Below are 21996 nucleotides of genomic sequence, written 5' to 3'. Positions count from 1 at the left end.
ATCTGACCACCTCTACATAACAAGCACCTTTTCAATGTGACCAGTTTTTGTTGGTTGTCCATTGGATAGTTTTCCCAACTGACACAAGCATTAAAAATCCTGTTCAGTGACCAGTCCTGACTGGTCTACTTGGGCAATTGTGACTTTTTAAACAGATTTACGACTGTTTAGAATCAGATGTAAGCACTCTCTCTACAGCCATGGGAACTTTGATTGTTTAGATATACACACTACAGAACCTCAGGAGTCAACTTCTTACCACTCCAGTGTCTACAGACAAGGCACAGTTGTACTTGTTAACTGTCACTTCAACAGCTCCATGTTGTTACTATAAACAGAAACAGTGATCCTAGCCATACACACAGATGAATGTGTTTAACTGTGTGTGGGCAAACCCAATCACTTTGACATGGAGGTAAAACTGAGGTATATAATTCTACACCTGGTGATATCAACCACCTGTTAAAGATCAAAGAAAGTCCATCAAATCTGGAATGTGACATTACTAAGTTTACTACTACACAGTATGCCTTATATATTTTTCTAGCTTACTGACAAATTGATTTCTTTAGGTAACAAACTTTAGGTACATGATTTGTATTATGTTGCAGCAAAATCGGGAAGTAAAAAAATACATAATACTGTATTCCTACCACAAAATTAAGTCCCGTAAAATAAATGTATTTGTAAAAATCACTGGTACCATCATACTTGGTGCTAACTTGTTCCATTTTAAATGTATGAATCATTTTCCTGATAGAATAAGCCTGAAGTTTATAAGAAAATGTAAAGATAATTGATCTTTCTGAAATTTGACATGAAAGATTTATCCTTCGTCTTGCAGTAGTGGCGTGGGACCTCAATTCAAAGTTTACTGACTTGTGAAGATGAATCATTTTGCCGCTGGTCATTTTTCTTCCCTGAGCCGATAACTCTATTAAGCGAGGGTAGAACTAATGGAAAATTCTGTGTTATCTTAGCACTGGAGTGTCCTGATAAAATTAATGGTCGCATTATATTCACCCGACCCACGTACACTTCACTGTGATTGAACGCGGTGTGTTAGAAGAACTGTTTGGTCAGCGGTAGGACTGCACACCGGTACGCAAATCGTTTTTAGGTGCTGGTCCAAAATACCGTATGGCACTTTTAATGACGGCTGTCTCCAGGTCCTGTCCCTCTGTCCCTTTGCTTGTTGGGATGGACAAAATTTTCACCCCATCTGGCAAAAAATTTGAACCTCATGACTTTATGAAAATTTATTTTCGTTTGAGCTTAAAATGACAGATTTAACTATAGAAAATTACCAACTTGGCTTCCTAATTCCAACTGAATGGCTCAAGGCCTGCGATGATATATAAACTTAAACAAGTGGGATGGTCAAAGAAATCAAAGCTAGAGACAGCCCTGCTGTAATAACATCAGTTTTGGGGTGTCCAGAGGATATCATCTATAAAATCAAGTCAGTTTCTGAGTATGGCCTGAATGGTGGACAAATAGCCCAACCCAAATCACTCTGACCACAGAACTCGGCACATAAATCATAGTAATCCTCCTACAAAACCCACTGCACCATTTCCCATAACCCGAGATATCGTAATAGTTATAGATCACCGATATCTAAACCAATTACGGTTCAGATATTTCATAAAGCGGCGCAATTAGTTGACGCGAGATCTTCGATCAAGTCTTGATGGTTTCGATCAATAAACGACCGCATGTCAATCGGTCGCGGGAAATTCTTATTGAGCTGGGGATGAATTTTTAATGACTTAATCTTAGTAATGGTCACTTAAGCAGATTACCTGGCTAACCTGTGGAATCAACATGTTTTATAAAGTGGTACCAGTCAAAATCTTGGCGAAACCATGTTGAAATAAAAAAAACAACTTGAATTGAGACCACATCTTCATGATCTTATATACATTTCAGGGCTCGAAATACTGGAATACTCTTGACAGAAACGTGTCAGAAAACGATAATGATATCTAAATATTTAATTCTACATAGCATTTCATATTCAACATTTCTACTTGTGAAGAGAGGCAGCAAGGTAAATGAAGTTCTGCTGATATTCTACTTTATTTTATGATTTTTTTCTGTACAACAGTAACTATAATTTCAAATTAGTTGCAGCAGAGAATCTGTCCCAAAAAATGAATGTTGACCCATGCTTGTTATGTATTCACAATAACAACATGAAAGACTCAAAGTCAAACCAAACTCAAAGAGTACTTTTCGTAGGGGTATATGCAACCGTCAAAAACATTTTGTACCTGAAAAATTTGAGAAAGAAACCTTGGGTGGTCTTCAATGATGACAAAAACAGAATTCTGTTTATTTGGACTTTTGGTACCTCATGCATAGAACACTTGAAAGAGGATCTCTCAACAAGAAAGGATGCTGCTTTTTCCCAGGCTTAAAATCTTTGTCCATAAAAAATCACACACAAATAGAATTGCTTCTTTTTAACAAAAGTTAAGTTTAAGCCGATCTATTAACAGGTACAGCACCAGTGTATTGAAATTTTGTATTTCTGAAAAATACATTTTTTGCGGCATCATATCGTAGGGATACACTGCCCAGATGGATATGAATTCTCCCCCACAAAAACCACATCATGCTTCGAGGCATAGCATCTATCTTATCTGTCCTATCGTTTTATTACCCTTCGCGGGACGAGCGTTCCCATCCCAATGACGTCAAGGACTCACGGAATGGATCTCCGGTCGATAGAAGTCATCGCAGAATTCCGCTTGGGAATATTACCTCGCATTTCAATCTAATTCCTACCTGCAGCCGACCATGACCTTAGGGGTTGGAAACGCATCTTAGAGACCAAGGCCACAGGGTTGAACAACGTCTTTGATTAAATTTGCGTGCAAGGCTATCAATCGTTTTCTGTCCTTAAAAACCCTTTTCAGAACATTCTGAAAGTTATTTCTAACAATCTAGGTTTATCTCAACAGTATTTGTGTGTTTGTGTGTGTGTGTGTGTGTGTGAGTGTATGTGTTTGTGTGTGTGCATGTATGTGTTTGTGTGTGTGTGTGTGAGTGTATGTGTTTGTGTGTGTGCATGTATGTGTTTGTGTGTGTGTGTGTGTGTGTATGTGTGTGTAAGTGTGTGTGTCTCTGCCTGTAAATAGCATAACTCAAGTTCTAGATTAGAAGACCTTAGATTAGAAGACCTTATGAAGCCTCTGTACTTTCATTTTGTCAATAAAGTATATCATTCTATAATACATAGATTTACTAAAATGACAAAAATCTTTCATCATCTCCTCCTTTATTCATCTCTTTAACGTAATGATACATGGCACCATGAATTACAAATCCCAGAAACATCACTAAAACATGGATAGTTGTTATAAATCAGAGATGAGGAGCCCACTATGTTTGGATGAGGGCCCATTCTCAGCAGCCAAGCTATTTTCTGCCTGATCAAACCACTACGTCAACCTGAACATGTCTGGTAAAATGGCTCTATTAAACAGACAAAGTACGTATACACTTTATCACCTACTAGATGGTGCATGCCAGTCTTTTTGCATTCTAGGTTTTTGTTTTTTTAGTTTTTTGTCATTCTATTTTTTTTTTAAAGTACAGGAGGGCAATCATGAAAACATTGTCCTTGCAAAATATTCAATGAACATTTGTACACATCAATTTCAGTACATTGGTCTATTTTTTTATTCCTTCACAAATGCTACAGTCTGAAACTGTAAATCTGGACAAATTCTGTGTTTTTTATCTTAATTTGTGCAGATTTTTTATTCATTTTTATTCATTTTTAGGCAACTTCTTCGAAGCGAAATTATGAGAGAGAGACTATGCATTTCTGATTATTTTACAAGTCTACACTACACAAACTTACACTGCAAAAATCTCCTTTATCATCATACAAGTAACTCAAAATCAAGCCCAGACGAAAACAAAGTGGTTTATAGTATTTCACAGCTTGATACCAAAGTAGACAAAAATCAGCATTAGAATAAAGGTGTTACGTAATTAGCACCTTTGTAGTCAAACAAGGAGGCGCTAAGTATCCAACAATGCCCAACGATCAATATAATGGACTAACATCTAATAGCTCTCAATGTGTTACCTTTGAAACAGGAAACAAACTGAGAAACAACTTTACAAATCAATGCAACACTTGCGCACCAAAAAAAAAGGTATTTCGATTTTTACTGAGGATAAACAGTGTTGACAAGGACATGTTTTCCCAAACCTCAGTCAATAAAAAGATGAGAAACAATTAGTTCAGTATCTGACGTTAGATTGTATTTTGTAATTATGAATGAACTTTAATGCTCAATAATCATACATGGTTATCATACTTAGTAGGTCTCTCCTAGAGGTAACGATTCTGAAGTACATTGAAAGGGAGTATTCATGAAAATAAAACATTTAACACTTGCAAACATTCCACGATCCATGTGTCTCCCGTAGCTTCTACCATACATAATGTACATGATATACGTGACAGGCATCGGACTTCAATGCCAAGTAGTGCCAAGTACCAATCCCAGCGGAGCGCCTGTTACATGGAAGTGTTTCTGCCCCGTTACATGTGCATCTGAAGACAGCTGGGAATGAGCACTAACAATGGCCATTATACTCACTTGTACACACAACACGCACAAGTATTCATCATTCATGACAAGCATTCTTGGAACATTTGAAAACAAGGGACAAGGTTAGAACTACTAACACAAACTTTGCCAGCAAGGATTTCGTAGGGAAAAAGATAATTCAAAAACTTTTATTTGATTTAATCTTTAAATTCATTGTAAGAGGGCACCTATGCTGTATCAATCAGAAACTTAAAGCATGGCGAAAATCTCCTTTCCACTTATGCCACAAGATTAATATCCCGGAAAAATACATGAACTGTCAGTATACGTAATTGCTAGATACCAATTTTGGGCTGAAAAGCCAGCCTTGAAAGTACAGGAAAAAATCTGTACAATTACATCACGTATGAAGGCCTTTCTAGCAGGAACAGAAAGACCTAAAATTGTCTGTGACATTCTTAACAGTACAAAATGTCATGTTACGTCTGGTCGAAACTCCCCAAAGGATAATCACTTCTGACAAAATGAAAAGAATGCCTCAAGAACTGAAGAATAAACTGATTGCCAACTCTCACGAACTCAAACTTCAAAGAAAGTATTCACACCTAGATGACAAAGAAGCTCGGTAACAAACAAGGACGCATGCCGAAAGAACCTTAAGTGAGGGCAATGAACTATTGTTAGGAAAGGGCACACCGATCATGGTAGCTATTCTTCTCACAGCTGATAACATACGAATCTTACGATTCAACGGTCTTCCGAGCAAGATTCAGGGCTCCAATTGAAGCAAGCAGAAAATATTTTTCAATTGCGGGTAAAAATGTACACGGCTGGCAATGGTCAGAATATTTAGCAGTTACTTGTCAGTCTGCACTTTCAAATTTGAATGAATCTACTCCCTAGGATAAGGTTTTTCGCTCACAGTGTACGAGAAACCTTGGCCTTGTATTCAAATGTGATTCAAATTCTGTCTCTCCACTCCACTGCCCCAGTTTTTGGACCCCAGTCCTGTTTCATCTGTCAAAGCCACAAGCTCACAGGGGAAGTTCAAGGATATTAACCAATACCCAGCGCTCACGCCTGGTTCAGCATATAGATGAGATGTTCACTAGTAGTCTTGGTTCTCTTTCTAGAGTTCAACCTCATGCAAATTTTAACACTTTGAGTTTGAGTGGACAGAAAATATCAGTTGCTTTCCTTGGATTTTTCTGATATTTAGTATGCAGGTAGGTGTTGCAATATCCCAAAGATGCCCGTTTTTGTACCTCCTAACCTCCTAGCATCTGTCCTTGGTACTGCAGCAGAACATCCTGATTTTAGGAAGCTCAAGACTTGCTATTGTTTTGTGCAGTTGTGCTAGTTGAATTTTTTTCTGAAAATGGGTACCAATTAAATCTGTGATAACTTAACATGATAGGCAGTGTAGCAAATATATAAACAAAGAAGTAATTTTATTTTATACAACTCAGGTGGTATCTGTTGAACAAAATACACCTGTCTGCTAAATCAAATGTTTACAGGTCATTTGAACCAACTTACCTAAAAATTAACCTGAATGCAGCAAACATTGTGTTGGAAAGGTTAACATGACCCAAGAGACTACAGATAAGCCTTGATAAATCCATCATGTTATTAGATAAGTAACTGTGCCACCTGGACAGTACTGTACATTCATTTATTATCATAGGGACTTAATTTTACAGTAGAAGTCGAAAGGAGGTAGCTTTTACAATAAAAAAATAGAGAGATTAATTTTCTCTGAATATCTAACCAAAGCAAACTGACTGGCTAGCTTATAAGGTAATGGTTACAATTCCTTTTTTTTATGTTAAGATGAATTTTTATCTTTGAAATTAATACATAACCCATCGGAATAACACCTCCTGTAGATATTGTTTTCTTTCGTAATTTCTTCACAGCACTAAATCATACACAACAAATTGGCAATCCCCTGGGATTCCTGTTACTAGCCATTAAGCTTGGATGGGGAATATCAATTTTAGTAATTTCTCAAAAGCAGTAACAGTTTGTCATGTGACTTATGAGGGTGTGAATATGGTTTTCGGTGAGGCGTAGTGCGTTCTTGAATTTGCCGTAAATCGTAGCCGCCCGCTCTAATTCAACATCGAGCATTGTGGGTTTATTATTTGTTATAATATATATACAGATGTAAGTGTAATCTATCGCTTTAATTCTACGTAGTATGTTGATTGTATTCATGAATTCACTGTTAAGCGTTTTCAACAAATTTCTTTCCATCAAGAGGTCAAACATGTCTGGTTGTGTTGTTGTTAATGCAAATGTCACCCTTTAAGCATTACCTGTCCATCAGGACCCCCATGCAGACCCTCACTTAGGACTGCTGATCCATCACATGAGTATGGGTATGGGTATGTCATGAGGGTGTGGTTGTGGGAGGAATAACTACACACCACTGTGGTTCCTCAGTAATGGCAGTATGTAATCCTAAAATATCTGGGACATTCATTTAGAACAGCGTATCAGATAACACAATATCACAAGATCATATTACCACCATTGCAGATCAGGGCTGGGAATACTGTAAATTCAGTTATTTTCCCAGAGACTTAGACCCCGTTCACACTCATTTTTTTCAATCGCGATTGAAGTATAATCGCGATTGTTCGATCCGATCGCGATTGAACGCAAAGAAACTTTTGCGTTCACACTGCTTTTCGCCAAGTGGATTAAAGTACGCCGTGATCCGACCGCGATTGAAGCACGAGGTCAAAGGTTCGGCGTCGCTTGCTACAAAATGGCGGGAGTCCCCCAACTCTTGATGATTTTGTATCTCTGGAGAATATTCTGTAGCCGTGGAAGGGAACGCAATCGGCGGGCTATGATCGCGAGAAGGCGTGAACGACGAAGGCTTTTGTATATTCATAATATTGGCCTCGCTGTAGTACGGGTAATGAACGCGACAAGTGCTGTAGACAGGACAATCTGAGAGCGTGAATGAAGCGACGATTGGTGGGAAAACATTGTACTTGGTACATTACTTATGTGATAAGTTGCGACCCTAGCCTTGAACCGGCCGAAATCCCCGCGGATCGCGATGGAATGAATCGTAGTTGCGTTCACACTCAAAATTTGATAGGATTGGATTGGATCCGATCGCGATTAATCCAATCAAACTACCTCCGGAGGTAGTTACAATCCAATCGCGATTGGATCGTTTTGGATCGTTCCAATCGCGATTGGGAGCGTTCACACTGAAAAAATCAATCGCGATCGGATCGATTCAATCGCGATTATACTTCAATCGCGATTGAAAAAAATGAGTGTGAACGGGGTCTTAGTTTCATGGTAGAAGGAGAAAGGAGTTTTTTGCTGAGTTTTCAGTTTGTATTTTGCATTTTTATGTTCTAACGGAGGTGGGTGGGGCTACATGTATGGGAATATAATGGGATGAATCCAATTTGTACTATTGCAGCGTAAAGCACTAGCCATCAAAACAGCATTACCCTCTGCCTCATTCTGTGGACAGAAGCTTATGATGACTGTACAAGGAGAAAATAAACACGGTCTGTGCACTTGAAATTGTTTGCATTTTTCAAAGCAATTACTGTACCGCCAAAATACACATTCTTCCCACTTGTTATGCAAAGCAAAAAGGGAAATACATACACTCAGTACACTGTTACTGTAATATTGTACAGTGTACTCACTTATCCTAAGCTTATTCTATATATAAGTACATACATTTACATGTATTGTGTTTGTACAAAAAAGTACAAGTGACAACTGACATAATGCTACAAAGAAAGAGAGGTGCTTATGATGAAAAACCTGATGTACTGTACATGTACTTAAACATATTTTAGTGATACATTTTCATAAACAGAAGTACAGGTTTTCTTTGGTAAATGACCAGTACTTCTTTATACATTGTGAGAAAAATGATGTGAAGCTTTCTTCTACCTAAACTACTTATGATTCAATAAGTTTGGGGGGGGGGGGGCTTAAGTAGAGAGAGATTAGGTGCATATATTATTTTAGCAGGCATGTCAGCACTAGAAACCACTCCTGGCCAACACAAGTGGCATGACTGAGTCTTTTTATCCTCTCTATGATGATGATGATATACAAAATTATAGGCCAAACAACAGGGCATTTGTCTAGATATCTGAACTCCTTGCGTCTTGCAAAACAAATATGCCAGTGAGTCCATTGTGCACTGTCCTTCAAATTGTCCCTGTATCTAACAGCTGTTGTTGTTCCCTATATTCTGCAGAAACCTTCACAATGAAGGATGTAGAACACCCCCTGACACCAAATGGACCCTTCCAGACAAGCCATCTTGGTGCAGTAAGAATGCCAGGAATCTCTGAATCAGCAGGCAACAATACTGTAGATTCACCTAGATTCACCTACTGTACATTCACCAAGCTTAAATTTTGCAACACTGTAAAGAATTTAAAAGTTTGCGTCATCTTTGAGTTTGCGGTTTAAAAAAACCTACATAAAAAATGCAGCTAAAGACAGAGCAAATGTTCACTGTGAGGGGTGGCCGCAAAAATCGTTATGAAAATTTGAAACCTTACTGTAACCACAGGGCAGAGCTGGAGTAATTCAGGCAAGATTCTCAACATGTCTGAGTGAATCCAGGCTACAAGACGAGATTAAGAGGCAAAGATTTTCTTGAAACATTTAAAATATACCACGAATACAATGGTATGAGAAAACTACAATACAAATACAGTACTTACTGTATATTGTTATTTTTTAACAAGCTGAACTGGTTCATTGTGACAAGGTGATTTTGAGTGAGGTTGACATGCCTGTAGGTCGTTATTGAGGACACAGGTCCAGCATTGCTGAAGTCTTTGCATTTCTTTGGTCTTATCGGGCGGATATATACAAATACACACACCGCTGTTATCGCTGCTTCGCATATGTACATTTCCCAAGAATTTTGTTTTGATCACCAACGGAGGTACGTTTATAGTTTCAGAAATGCCCACCCATACTCCAGTTTTAATAGACAAGACCTTAAAGACCTACATGAGGAATTTGTGTGACCCCTCCGAAGTTCGGGGTGAATTTCCAGATGCAAGAATTTTCGAACAACCAAATTACTCCTAAAGCTATCTCAAAACGCTAGGTACACGCATATGATAAATTATCAACAAAAACTATCGCCATAAACTATTTTGCGACCTTTGTATTTCCGGTCGAAAGAAAATTCCCCCAACTAGATTACTAATCCGACCACCTGACGTTTGACAAATATCCAATCATGAATACTTTCGCTATACCCAAGACGAGCCACCATACGCCTAGACGTATTAGAAATCTGAGAGTACGTCTCACACGTGATATGCACTGCGGAATACTTATACAGCCCCGCAGTATTCGTCATTGTCAAACTGTGTCAGGAGACGGATCGGAGGGTTGGGTTTCATCCAAGTCCACTGCTGAACTTGCAAATGTCTAAAACACCCGGATATTGTGAAGTCATTTAATTTCGCAGGGATCTAATTTCACTCTAGGGGGGTGGATGAAGGTTTTCGCTGTGTTTTAAGTTAACATCGAGGTGGAAACAATACTGTAGCACAAAAACAATGTATTCCCAAAAACAAAAACAAAAGGAGTAATTCAATATTTATGAATACGATATTATCTGTGGCCAGCTCCATGCATTATTTTTTTCTTATATTCATTCTGGTACTTGTGTATTGGAAGAATATATTCTTTTGTTTGAAAAGAATGTTGTATCAGGAAGTTGAAAACATCCTTTTTTGCTGGAGGGGGATTTCATGAGGGGATACCCGAACACCACATGCATGAGTCAGGATTGTTCTCTTGCAGATAACAATGTGTACGACTGTTCATTGTTGTCTGGAAGACAAGATAAGGCACAGCAGAGTATTTATCTCTCGTTTGTCTAACAATAAGAACTCCAAAATTATTATTATTCTTTAGATAATCACTTACATGTATGTATCTTATGTAGAGTCTAGTACAGGGACTTCAAATCTTACCACTATGCACAATATTGTAACAATGGTTTACCACAGGTGGCTAGATCAAAGTACGCTTTATTACACAAAGTACAATGAACTAGCATAGACTTTATACCCAATTTCAAAGTACTGTACGTCTTTAAATATTCGCTGTGGTTTTATTTTTGCCATGGTTCTCCACTGCAAAATCATGAAATGAAGACAAATATGTGCTTTCGTGCTCCATTATTGTTTTGACCAGGAATTAAAACAGGTGTGAAAATCCAATTTCCATGCCAACAGGGAAATTAAATCATCACAATAATTAATGAATTCACAGTATAAAGCTGAATTGTAAGTTGTACATGTTTGACTGTCCTTTGACAGTATTAGGCATTAAGCTGACACAAAGAATAATCACCTATCTATTTCTGTTTAGATGGCCTTCACACAGACAAGGCTGTATCCATATAGCAGACTACAGGATCATCCACACAATCTTTTGAAGCTACATGATGCAAATCTTAGTATCCACGCATCAATGCATATGTCATATGAATTATTAAAAACTAGCCAGTAGTACATTTTGCTTGTGACATGTTTAGTGACACATCTGTCTTTAACCTGACACAGATAAATCTCTTCACACTGATATGCTATACATTTGAGAAAGGTTGAGTTACAATGTTCGACCTATTTCTTACCATCCTAAAGATCTCATTGAAAGCCAATCCTGGATTTTAAATATCATTGTTCCCTAGCATATGGCATTCAATGACAAAGGCATGGGAAACCTAAGAACAGCAAAGAAACTCAGAGAGCTACGGCTGCTCGCAGAAAAGAAGACACAGTGGAAAGAAATGAAGAAAGACTGAATGCAGCCGGAGGCTGTTTCCACAACCTCCGAGCCGCAGAATACAGTGGATCATCATCATTCAATGACAGGTATCTAAGCAAGCTACAACAAGGGCATTTGAAATTCTGTGCCTTAGACTAGTAACTTAGCCTTGAAATGGTCGCAGTGGCTTTCCTTCCATGTTAACCTCTCCAAATTCCAATGTGAAATCACGATACCACAAATATGCGTTTCCATTGTATTGCTAAGTTAGTTGTACTACAAAATTGTTTCAACCACAAAGCTAAAACACCACAAAAACCCATCGCAAAAATGAAGTCCCCGCAAAAATAATGGATCTACGTTATGAATATCTGGGATAGGCAAATATACTATTACTACATAAGTTTGAAAAAAACGAAACGATGCGGAAATGAAATGATATGGAATGAAATTTTGTGCAAGCGTATTCCCGACCGGTCGATTGACGATGATGATGATGAATACAATTTGTACCTGGGACTTTGCCACTAATTGCCCCGATACTGCCAGCGTTAATCAATAGTATGTAGGTTAGATACTGGAACACTGGGACATATTCTAAAACAACCAATCATGTTTTAACTTATGGAGGTCAAAGACAAGGTCATCAGAGAGCAAAACAGTGCCTGCTAATTCCTCTGGAAAATCATTCAGTCTAGACAATTTTTTACTTTTTTTTCTTTATTTTCAGTGACCCAAGAAGTCTGGTAAAGGCTAAAGGATAGGGTGTGTGAATCCGCCCACTGCTTGTGGACCAAACAAGCGGCCTTGTGTACCAACATAACGGCAGCCGGATAACTCCATTTCTATTGATTCTTCTCAACTTGATGCCACCAAGCCGCTAGGACAGTCATCAACCAATAAGAATATGACTAAATGATAATTCAATGATTTCAATCACAAAAAACACTTATCAACCAATGAGAAGATGACTAAAGATAATTCAATCACAAAGACAGACATCAACCAATAAGAATATGACTAAGGACTGATAATTTAATCACAAAAGAGAAGCCATGCTGTGCGACTTTCACACAGATTTGCGCAACACACTTTTCAAATGACAGTGAGAGAAATTGTCTGACTGTGTGACCTATGGTTTCTGGGTGCGGCAGTAGTGTCAATATTATATTATTCCCCCGCATGACCGGAGAAAGTTGACCAGGACATATCAAGTATCGCTACGAATTTGTCATGATTGAAACGTTTGTGCCATGATTCCAGTGCTTGCCTGGACCTGCCTTATGTAAAAGCTTAAACTGGTCACATCAAGTGGCCGAAATCAAGCATATGTCGTCCGAAGGAGAGGTGTTTTAATTCTGTCCCACTTTTCGAAGTGTTTGGAATTCTTCGCTGTCATAGGAACAAGCCCATCCTTTCTTGCTTGGATTCTACCAATGAATTGAGGGGAGGGGTAAACTGAAAATTCTTTGGTTGCAGAATACATGTGTAGACTCTTATTTATCAACTATCAAGATAACTTTGGGAAAAATTCAATCATAATATTCAAAACCTTAGCTTTACTCTGCATTTTTTTTTTCTGACTCAGAAAACCTTTTGAATAGTCTGCTACCTTTACTACCGTTGGTATCACCAATGATACAAGTTATATCTGTAGTAATTTTATTGGCTGTGACGCCAGATGCTGATCGTCCTTGGTTAAGAAATCAATAGAAATGATTTTCAAATCTATAGCAAGAAATCTGAGAAGAGGACAATTTTTGAGTTAATTATTAATGTACAACAAGATAATTCTGTTGAGGAATCTTAATCAAAGTAGATTATAGATTTCAAAGACAGCTCAGAAAATTGATATTGATAATCCAAAGTTTCCCTAGCTTTCTTGCCATTCTGCTAATGGTTTCAGGAGCGTGCAACTTAAAGTTAAAAATACAAAATTGCAGCTAAGGTAATTTTTTTTTCAGTTTCACTCTTTTTGACAGAGAGCCAAGAAATATCTTTTCAGTTTCACTCTCTTTTTGACAAAGAGCCAAGACATGAAGGATAGATGAAGCCACATCATCTGAAGTAGTCGAGCGCCAAAAGCAAGAGAAATTACGTATCAAACAGTAGCGTAACGTTATAACCGCTAGTTCCTGTTTCTAATCTGATAGGGCGAGAGTTCCTGTTGGACGACCCAGGGTTCAGGATGACCTAAAGATGAACAATGGCGGTGAAAAGGAGACAGTTGCGACGGTTAAAAGTCGTGTTTAACACCGTCGACCTCCTGTCGCTTGTGTGACTTAAGGATAAGCATCCGTACGTTAGCTAACAGATTTGAATAACGTATGTAAGCCTGGTGTTATTTTCTGCCCTTGTGTAATTCGTAAACGTTGGTGTGTCAAATGTACAAAACATAATTACAGCCTTGACACAAATTACCGGTACAAACAGATGACAAAATGCAGTTTTTCCCACGAGAACTTCATGCATGTCATTAACCTTTATCCTGCGAGGGCAGACTTTGGCACCAATTCCGTGTTAGTTAGGAGGTTTGGCAGCAGGGTGAAGGTTAAACTATGCAGAAAACTAGGACTGGTGTCAAGAAATGATTTGTTGACAAAATAAGCGTAGGGAATGTTTTTGGTCCATTTTTTGGGGCCAGGGGCTAAAGGGAAACACCTTAATTTCTTCAGGTCCAAGAAGCAATACTGTACTGTAGAACAGTTTATTTGTGCACTGACTTAATTTCATGGAACTACTCTGGAACTGTAGGCGGGGAAAAGGAGGTTTGTGTTGTGTTCTAATTTCACGGTAAGAATAATTGATACCATGTAAATCTGTATTCGTGGTGTCACGATTCGCTGTGACCTCTCATCAAACCACCGCACATATTTCAAGATTTACTGTAGTACTAAGCTACTAACGTTAAGGGCAGTTGAGTCATCAACTTGAGGACTTACAGTACATTAAATCATACATACTTGAAGAACACTGCTCAATTCAATGTTAAAATAATCCTAGACCTTTTCCTGTGTTCATTTTCTCAGGTAAAGCTACAAAAATGTTTTCCTCATACCTTCTTTTGTTTCACCCAAATCCCTTCACAACACACCTTTAAAAATAAAATTCCCCCACCTCCCCTCTCCCCACAAAAGAAAATTCCGTCAAAACATAACTTTAACCGTTTACCAAGGTGGATAGACGATTGTCTTAAGGACACGATATGTCTAAGATGGTTGAGGAGACGCAGAAGTATTGCGGAATTTCTGCGGGAACAACAACAGTCCACGTACCTGGAGGACAGCTCGGTGAAGGTTCCTCCCTCCAAAAGTCTCAACTTGCTGAACAAAATCCCGTTGACGAACGGCACGGCGGACAGCTCCTCCAACTCTAAGTCCACGTGGAACTTGTACTTCTTCTTCTTGGCCATGAATGTCATCATTTTGTGGAGGTTCCCAACAGAAAAATAAAATAAAACGTCGTCGAGAAGTCCACAACGTACCGAGCGACAAACAACAGCGGCGCTTGTCACCCGATCCCCCGCCTCTACGGTTACTTTACACCCGCTTGTAACCTTACCCGGCTTTTCCAGGGATCATGGCTGGTTGACCTAGTGCCTGGAATCTCCCAAACCTGAGAAAAACGGCTGTAAATCCGGTAAAAAAGGAGGAAAGTTCGGAGTTATTTCTGCGCGGGCGCCTTGCCTGCCCGACTGTCCTGTGACTGATGAACAACCGGAAGTAGCACGTAGGCGGTATTTCCCAGCATTCAAGATAACAAGAGAAAGCGGGAAGCGCCGCCAAGCGGGTAAAAAAGGCAATGCATGCTGTCGATTGTTGGGTCACTTTTAGATGTTGCGTGTTTTCTATGACTTTTTTTGGCAGATTGCCGTTGTTTTCTGATAGCCTGACGTAGCACGTTGGCGGTATTTCCCAGTATTCCAGAAATCAGAGAAACGGACTAACTGGTAGAAGCGTGATCTAGCGGTTAAAAGAGGCATTGCAGGTATAGGCTTTTGAAAACTAGATTGTTTGGTTTGGTTTCTAGGACTTTTTTGGCATATTTGCACTGTTTTCTTATTGTAGGATCAGCGTATTGGTAGTGCGTGGACGTCTGTGGTGTTTCCCAGCATTCCAGAAAATATATAGAGATCCTGACAGAAGCGGTGTCTAGCGGTTAAAAGAGGCAATACACGCGTTGACTACTAGTACATGTACATGTATATGCGAACTTTTGTTTGATCTAGCAGACTCAATAAGCTGCTGGTAAAATAGTAGAAAATAGACTGAATAGTCATATAATGACCGCTAGATTTCATAATGAAGGCAATATTTTTTTTCCAAACTTTAGAAAAAAATTAAATTCATTGGCTCGATCGCATCATTCAGTCTTGAGTCCCCAGAAGATGTCATCCATATAACCCTGTCAACATGGCCTAATAAGTAAGTAAAAATGTTCGAAAAACGTCATCCCTCCATGAGATATTCAGAACTTTTGCAAATTGTTTTGTTTTATCATTTTTGCTATTGATTATGCAGATCTATCTGCCCAAACAATAAATATATTATGTGATCTATTTTAAGTCCTATCGTTTTGCATACTTCATTTTTCATCATTTATTTCTATTCATACAGAGAAAACATGTAAATCCATCTTTCCTTTTTTCTTTAGTTATCTGTAGTTATCTGCACATTATATCGTGTGACTAGCATTACACCAAAGCAACAAGACCGGAATGCGCTAAATGAGAATATTGCCAAGAAAGTCCTTTCCTCTGGCCCATCCCCGGCCATTTGATTAAAAACTAGAAGAAGAAAAAAAGCAAGAAAAAAAACGAACAAAAGATAGGCAGTCACTCAACTTTTCCCGTATCTCAAATCCATCGAGCTGTCAACGTTGATGAATTGGTAATCAGTCACATTCACCGGCAGTCGCAGCCTGTCAGGTTCAATGAATACACGACTGTTGTTCTGGGCCATCTCTATGGTAACACGGTCATTGTGTTTTGGAGCGTGTGGCTGTCACAGTACAGGTCGATTGTTCTTTTGTATATGCTGGGTGTGGTTGTCTTAGTGTAGACCAGTTGTGTTCTTATATCGTACATGTATCTGTTGGGCTTATCACTACCCTGAGATCTGTACAGGCGGTGTCAGCAAACGAGTGTACGAAAAAGTAGTGTGCTGTTCGTGTCCCGGCTGGAACTGATCGTACATCATATATTACACTCTATCAACGCGCTCCTGCAGTCGGTATGTTTGATTGGCTTTCATAACTTTCCCACAAAGTGTTTCTTTTCTATTGCAGGTACAGACAGACATCCAGTGAGTGAGTGAATGGATTTAATGGACAAGGTATGGATATTACGCCACATCATGTCTGCATAGAAATGAAGTAACAATGTTTCCACTTTCCACTTTGTTTCAGACATCCCGACAATGAAGGCTCTATCATACCTGTTGATCATCACAGTCTTGGCTTTCGGTGAGTTAGCAATCATTCTCAGAGTTTTATATCAGGTTTTTCTTTCATAAGTAAAGGTATAGATAATGTTAATCAGGTCAAACTCGAAGTGTAATGTTTTTGACACAAAGCGTAATGCTTTTCGATCGCTGATATAGCTTTGCAACGGCTCAGATCCTAAGCCAGAGACGCCCGGTCACCCATACTTTTCTCGATAAATGTGTTGGGTTCTTTTACATGCTGAGGTTTGACATTTAAAGCTCCGTCATACTGTTGGCTTCCCATCCCTATCTTAGATATTTGTCATCCTTAAAAATCTACTCTGTTACATCAAACAGGGTTCGGGGACCTGCATACATCGACCGATCTCTATATCCGCGCGCGCATTGGTCGAGAAAACATGGACTGTATTGATACCCAAACTATGTCGTTTTAGACAAGCTATTTTCCTGCCTTGTGAGACCGGCTAAAAGACAAGACGATATGTTCTTGGCGAGTCAGGGCTGTACTGTAATGTTCACATATAAAGAAGAATGAAATGAAGTAGCGTGCTCAAAAACGGTATGTCTTATTTCATACACTAGGGTGGAAGACCTGTGAAGCACTGACGTGTGACAAGTGCTCATCAAAAATAGGCTGGACGGACTGTGGTAATCACGGGACTCCAGATTATTGTGAAGGAGATGAAACCAAATGCATAGTGAGTGTGAATATCTGTCTCTCTCTCTCTCTCTCTCTCTCTCTCTCTCTCTCTCTCTCTCTCTCTCTCTCTCTCTCTCTCTCTCTCTCTCTCTCTCTCTCTCTCTCTCTCTCTCTCTCTCTCTCTCTCTCTCTCTCTCTCTCTCTCTCTCTCCCTCTCTCTGTTTTTGCACGAGCCCTCATATTTCAGGGTTATCGCGAATGTTTCTCTAGCTCGTGATGTTACAGTGATGTGGGTACGAATATAATAATGATAAGAATCGGTACGCAGTCGTGTAGTGCTCCGCGTGTGGTGTCAGTTGTACTTTTCTCTTGCAAACAGAAGAGGGAGGAGGCCAGATAAGCCTACAGAGAGATATTACAAGTGTAACACAAGCTATTGTACCATCTATATAATGTTCTATTATCACACATGCAAATTCAATGCTCGTTACTACAATATTCATGTTTTGTTAACGTTTGTCAGTTAAGAACCTACGCACAGGTGCCCTTTGACGGAGTTGCAAAAGAGAAAAACTACGAGCGTGGCTGCAGCACCGAAGACTGGTGCGATGGAAGATGGACAGGTAATAGATCAAGAATCTCATCTCCAAGCAGATGTAACGGTGACAATGACCGTATCCAACTAACAAAAGGAGTTTTCTTAGCCACCGAGCAGCGACACCATTATTGAATAAAAAAGCTCCTCCCTGTTGAGTGCTGGCAGATCTCGGTGAAAACTGCTTTTGCCAGTTGGATACGGTCTTCGCCATCGTCAGATCTGCAAGGGGATAAGATATTCCACAACTTAAAAGATAACCTATATGACTGACGTTTCAGTTACTGATAAGCCAACAGCGTCAAACGCCTGGGAGGGTAGTTGAGGAGTTACGAAAACGCCGATCAGGTCTTTTCCGTTGTGTACTATTAAGAACTTTTTTTCCTCTAGTGGTTTTGTGTCGTTTAGATTTAAAGCGATCACAAACAAATTTTCGGGGCTTAAAGTCATAGCCTAAATTATTATGACTTATACACTTTTACGGACGTGTCTTTTATCAAACAAATTAATTGAAGAAAGACTTTTTACAGCGAAGATTTCAAAAGCAACGACAAATTTACGTAGTGTAAGTGTCGCTGACATCGTTGTATCAAATCACCTTTCAAGTACCAGGCTATGTCTAGAATTACGAAATACCTAGCTTGGTTGATCTGTACCTGAAAAACGCTATAGTTAAAATGTCGTGAATCATTGATTACCGTTAATGTATATCTAAACGACCTTATAGATATAGATTATATTGTAAATATACCTATATGCTTCTGGGACTTTACGGTTTTCGTAAAGTTGTAGCCTCTACCAGGCTCCATAGGCTGTCGGAAAAATAAGACCGATTGGCCAAACAGACAGATATTACTGCTATAATTTTATCATAAGTTTACTTCTTTGTTATACTGATGATTCTAATGCTTTGTAGTCTGGGCCCCATTAAAAATCAATTTGTCAAGATGGAATGGGCAACCCAGCTGTCTGCAAATTATTAATTTCAAAAAAGAATGAATATAACATGTCAGAGGAGTTAGCGGGCCAAAATTGTAGGTTAGAAACCACGGTCGTGGGTTGGAAACGTCATTTTGGGTCAGCTAACTTGTCTGGTATGTTACTACATGTAGACTAGTATATCTGTCTATCTGGCTAATTCCTGCTACGTTTCCAGAAACCTGTGGAGCCTGGTAGAGATGAAGGTGTAGAGATTGAGTTTTAGTTGTGAGATTTGCGACTGCTGAAGAGTAACTTAGAGATTTCCAGGTTTGTAAGTCTAATCTACGAATGTCTTTACATATGCTTAAATATCTGATTTCAAACAGTAACGCAGAGACCCTTCATGAGCGATTTAAAACTAGAGTGCTGCGACAGTCACGACCTCTGCAACCGTAAGGGCACTGCCGACACCGCCACACCAGCAGTGGGTCTGATGCTGATGCTACTCACAGCTGTTCTGGCGTGCCATTGGATATAAATCTATGGGGAGAGCATTCAGCTGACGTCATCATTCAGTCGCCATGTTGGGGTCCCTATTTGCATTTCATGGAATGGTGTCATAGCCCAATCGTTTTCCTACAGTTACAGATCTTCTGGTGCCTTGAAATAACCACCATTACGGCGCAGACAACCCAAGAGTAGAGTGTTCTGGTTCTGCTAATTATATTTTTTTCTGGATCCAAGAAGATAATTGTATTGCCAACTTGACCTTGAATCAGGACTTGGCAGCAGTTGCATTATACTACTCTTCAATCAGAGGTCGGTGGGGAAGATTGTGACCGTTTTATCATATGCCACTTGGTGGGGATAGCGGACAAAAAAACGGGGCATATGATAAAACGGTCACAATCTTCCTCACCAACCTCTGATTGGAGAGTAGTATTATACAGCATCAATATTCTGATAAGCCCTCGAGCACTCTTTAGATTACTATAATTACAGCCAGGTCTAACATGTTATATCGCGAACAACCATTGGACAAACTGTAACTTGGGAGCTCTATGAAATCGTGAGTTGAGCTAAAATAACTTACCTCTGCAATGTGTTTCTGGATACTTATTTGTCAACTTATTGTCAGAAAGGCGTTAGTTAACCCCAGAAGCGGGTGTTATTTTGTAAAAGATCACATCTTTATGAATACAAAATCAACCAAATTTGTGAACATTATTCACAAATTAACAAATAGATGAACCATTTATAATCCAGGAATTGAGTAGCGCCCCTTCATGCAGACCCACGGGGTGTGATGCATGATGGGAATCATTCCTTAGCTGTTGGTTCCTATGGGATAATTGCTGAAGTTCCAGGTCAATTTTTCTTCGCAATAGAAGAATTCGGTTGCTAATGGTGGAAATTGATGAACAACTATTCACACAAACGCTACAAACCTCGTTTTCAACGTCGGAGCTAGATTTCCTTAGAGCGACCCATTTTGTGAGCGCCTTTTTTTCAAGCCTTATGTATGGGTTTCAATGGGATGATTGACAAGATCAAAGTCCATTTTTGACCAATGTTTGATGGGTGTGTTTTAGGTGCAAAAATATGAAAGTAGAAATAGAAAAAGTGATTGTATGATATGTTATATAATTTCAATGTATATACACATACATGTATACATGTGTCACTTACTTTGCATGCTAATGCCGCTCAAAATGGCATGCGGGTGTGTGATTATACATCTATATATAACTATAACTATGCATACTTTTGACTGCTAATAGAGTAATACTTAATGCAACGTTACATGATTTATCGCTGATTAACGGTTTTTCTAAATTAAAAGACCTACTATAGACCAATCTATGTAAGGAATGGTTTATGTTAATATATGGTATTAATACTGATATCTTATTGCTGTTGCTTAGAATATGTGCATGTGTACTACTTGGGCAAATAGATGAACGAAAGTCTACTAATGGTATTTAATGCTGATTTAGCCTTTCTTTAGAAATTAGCCGTATATATGTAAACTGTATTTGTCTTTTCAGCATTTCCAATTCATGATTAAAATCAAATAGATGCACTGCCTACTTCCATTTGTCGTTTGTTTGTTTGCTTGTTTGTGTTTTGTTTTATTGGCTGGAAATTTGCGTGCTAAATTGGTTTGTTTGCCTGTTGGTTCGGTTCGTTGTTGCGTACTTTTTTGGTTGGTTCCTTACTTAGTTGGCTGTTTGGTTCGTTGTTGTGTACATGTTTGGTTGGTTGCTTATTTGGTTGGCTGTTTGTATACTTGTTTGGTTGCTCAGAGATAGTTTTGATTCAAATTTTTTTCTTATATCTTCTTTGTCCCCTGCATTAAACCTTGGAATAAACTAAAAATTATTTCAAAGAAACTCTTAAATCAATTGATAACGAACATCTGATGCAGTACAAAGAGAAAGAAAAACAATTAATTTCGACAGAAGTAAAACTTCAATATGTATCACTATTGAACATTGTCAGTTATCTATGAATTCTGTTTCATACTTACAAATCTCACTTTCGTTCAGTAACGTTATATTCTGAAACTGTGGAGTACCTTACCTTGCCGACCTGATAAGTCTGGACATGCACCCGACGTTGTGCCCTTGGGAAAGGCACTTCACACAATTTCCCTCACTTCACTCAGGTGTAAATGAGTACCTAGCTTTGTCTAGGGACGTCCCTCGGATAGGACGTTAAATGGAGGTCCCGTGTTTGAGGAGAGCCACACCTTGAGCACGTAAAAGAACCCACCACATCTTTCGAAAAAGAGTAGGGGCATGCCCCGGTGTGAGTGGCTCAAAACATTCCGGTATAAATGGGGTAGGGAATTTCCCGAGCAGCCTCCGTAACCCCTGCTTCTCCTAATGGGTCAGTGAAGTCATGCTTGTCTTGAGCATTGATGTTTCTGGCCTAGGGTGAAGAGATGCTGCTTCATTAGGAATTAGTTCAGTGCTTCGATGAGTGGCCCCCTACGGCCTTGCACTGAGCGAG

The 21996-nt window shown here is 39.1% G+C and overlaps 2 protein-coding genes across 4 annotated transcripts in view; one reads left to right on the top strand and one right to left on the bottom strand.

Annotated features, from left to right (window-relative positions):
• Positions 1-15104, bottom strand: part of LOC136441518 (EEIG family member 2-like) — a 47058-nt gene extending 31954 nt beyond the window's left edge. For 2 of the 3 annotated variants that reach the window (XM_066437852.1, XM_066437855.1), the window contains exon 1: positions 14657-15104. In XM_066437852.1, coding sequence (XP_066293949.1) covers positions 14657-14805 — 149 coding nt within the window. In that variant the 5' untranslated portion in view covers positions 14806-15104. The remainder of the gene's footprint in view (positions 1-14656) is intronic. The other variant, XM_066437853.1, reaches the window with a different exon arrangement.
• Positions 15105-16478: 1374 nt separating this feature from the next.
• Positions 16479-21071, top strand: LOC136441521 (uncharacterized). The gene is made up of 5 exons (XM_066437858.1): positions 16479-16612; positions 16788-16844; positions 17408-17523; positions 17989-18088; positions 19368-21071. Exons 2-5 carry the CDS (start codon positions 16799-16801, stop codon positions 19517-19519), a joined length of 414 nt encoding a protein of 137 aa, XP_066293955.1. The 5' UTR covers positions 16479-16612; positions 16788-16798; the 3' UTR covers positions 19520-21071.
• The last annotated feature ends 925 nt before the right edge of the window (positions 21072-21996 follow it).

The sequence above is a fragment of the Branchiostoma lanceolatum genome, chromosome 9 (genome assembly GCF_035083965.1).
Source record: "Branchiostoma lanceolatum isolate klBraLanc5 chromosome 9, klBraLanc5.hap2, whole genome shotgun sequence".
In the NCBI taxonomy this organism is placed as follows: Eukaryota; Metazoa; Chordata; class Leptocardii; order Amphioxiformes; family Branchiostomatidae; genus Branchiostoma; species Branchiostoma lanceolatum.
This window is presented reverse-complemented; position numbering and strand designations above follow the sequence as displayed.

Bases quoted from the DNA above. Each gene is read 5' to 3' on its own strand.
- LOC136441521 (XM_066437858.1), top strand. From the start codon at position 16,799: ATGAAGGCTCTATCATACCTGTTGATCATCACAGTCTTGGCTTTCG. The intron at 16,845-17,407 runs GTGAGTTAGCAA...TTCATACACTAG, and splicing joins CATCACAGTCTTGGCTTTCG to GGTGGAAGACCTGTGAAGCA. The intron at 18,089-19,367 runs GTAATAGATCAA...GATTTCAAACAG, and splicing joins GTGCGATGGAAGATGGACAG to TAACGCAGAGACCCTTCATG.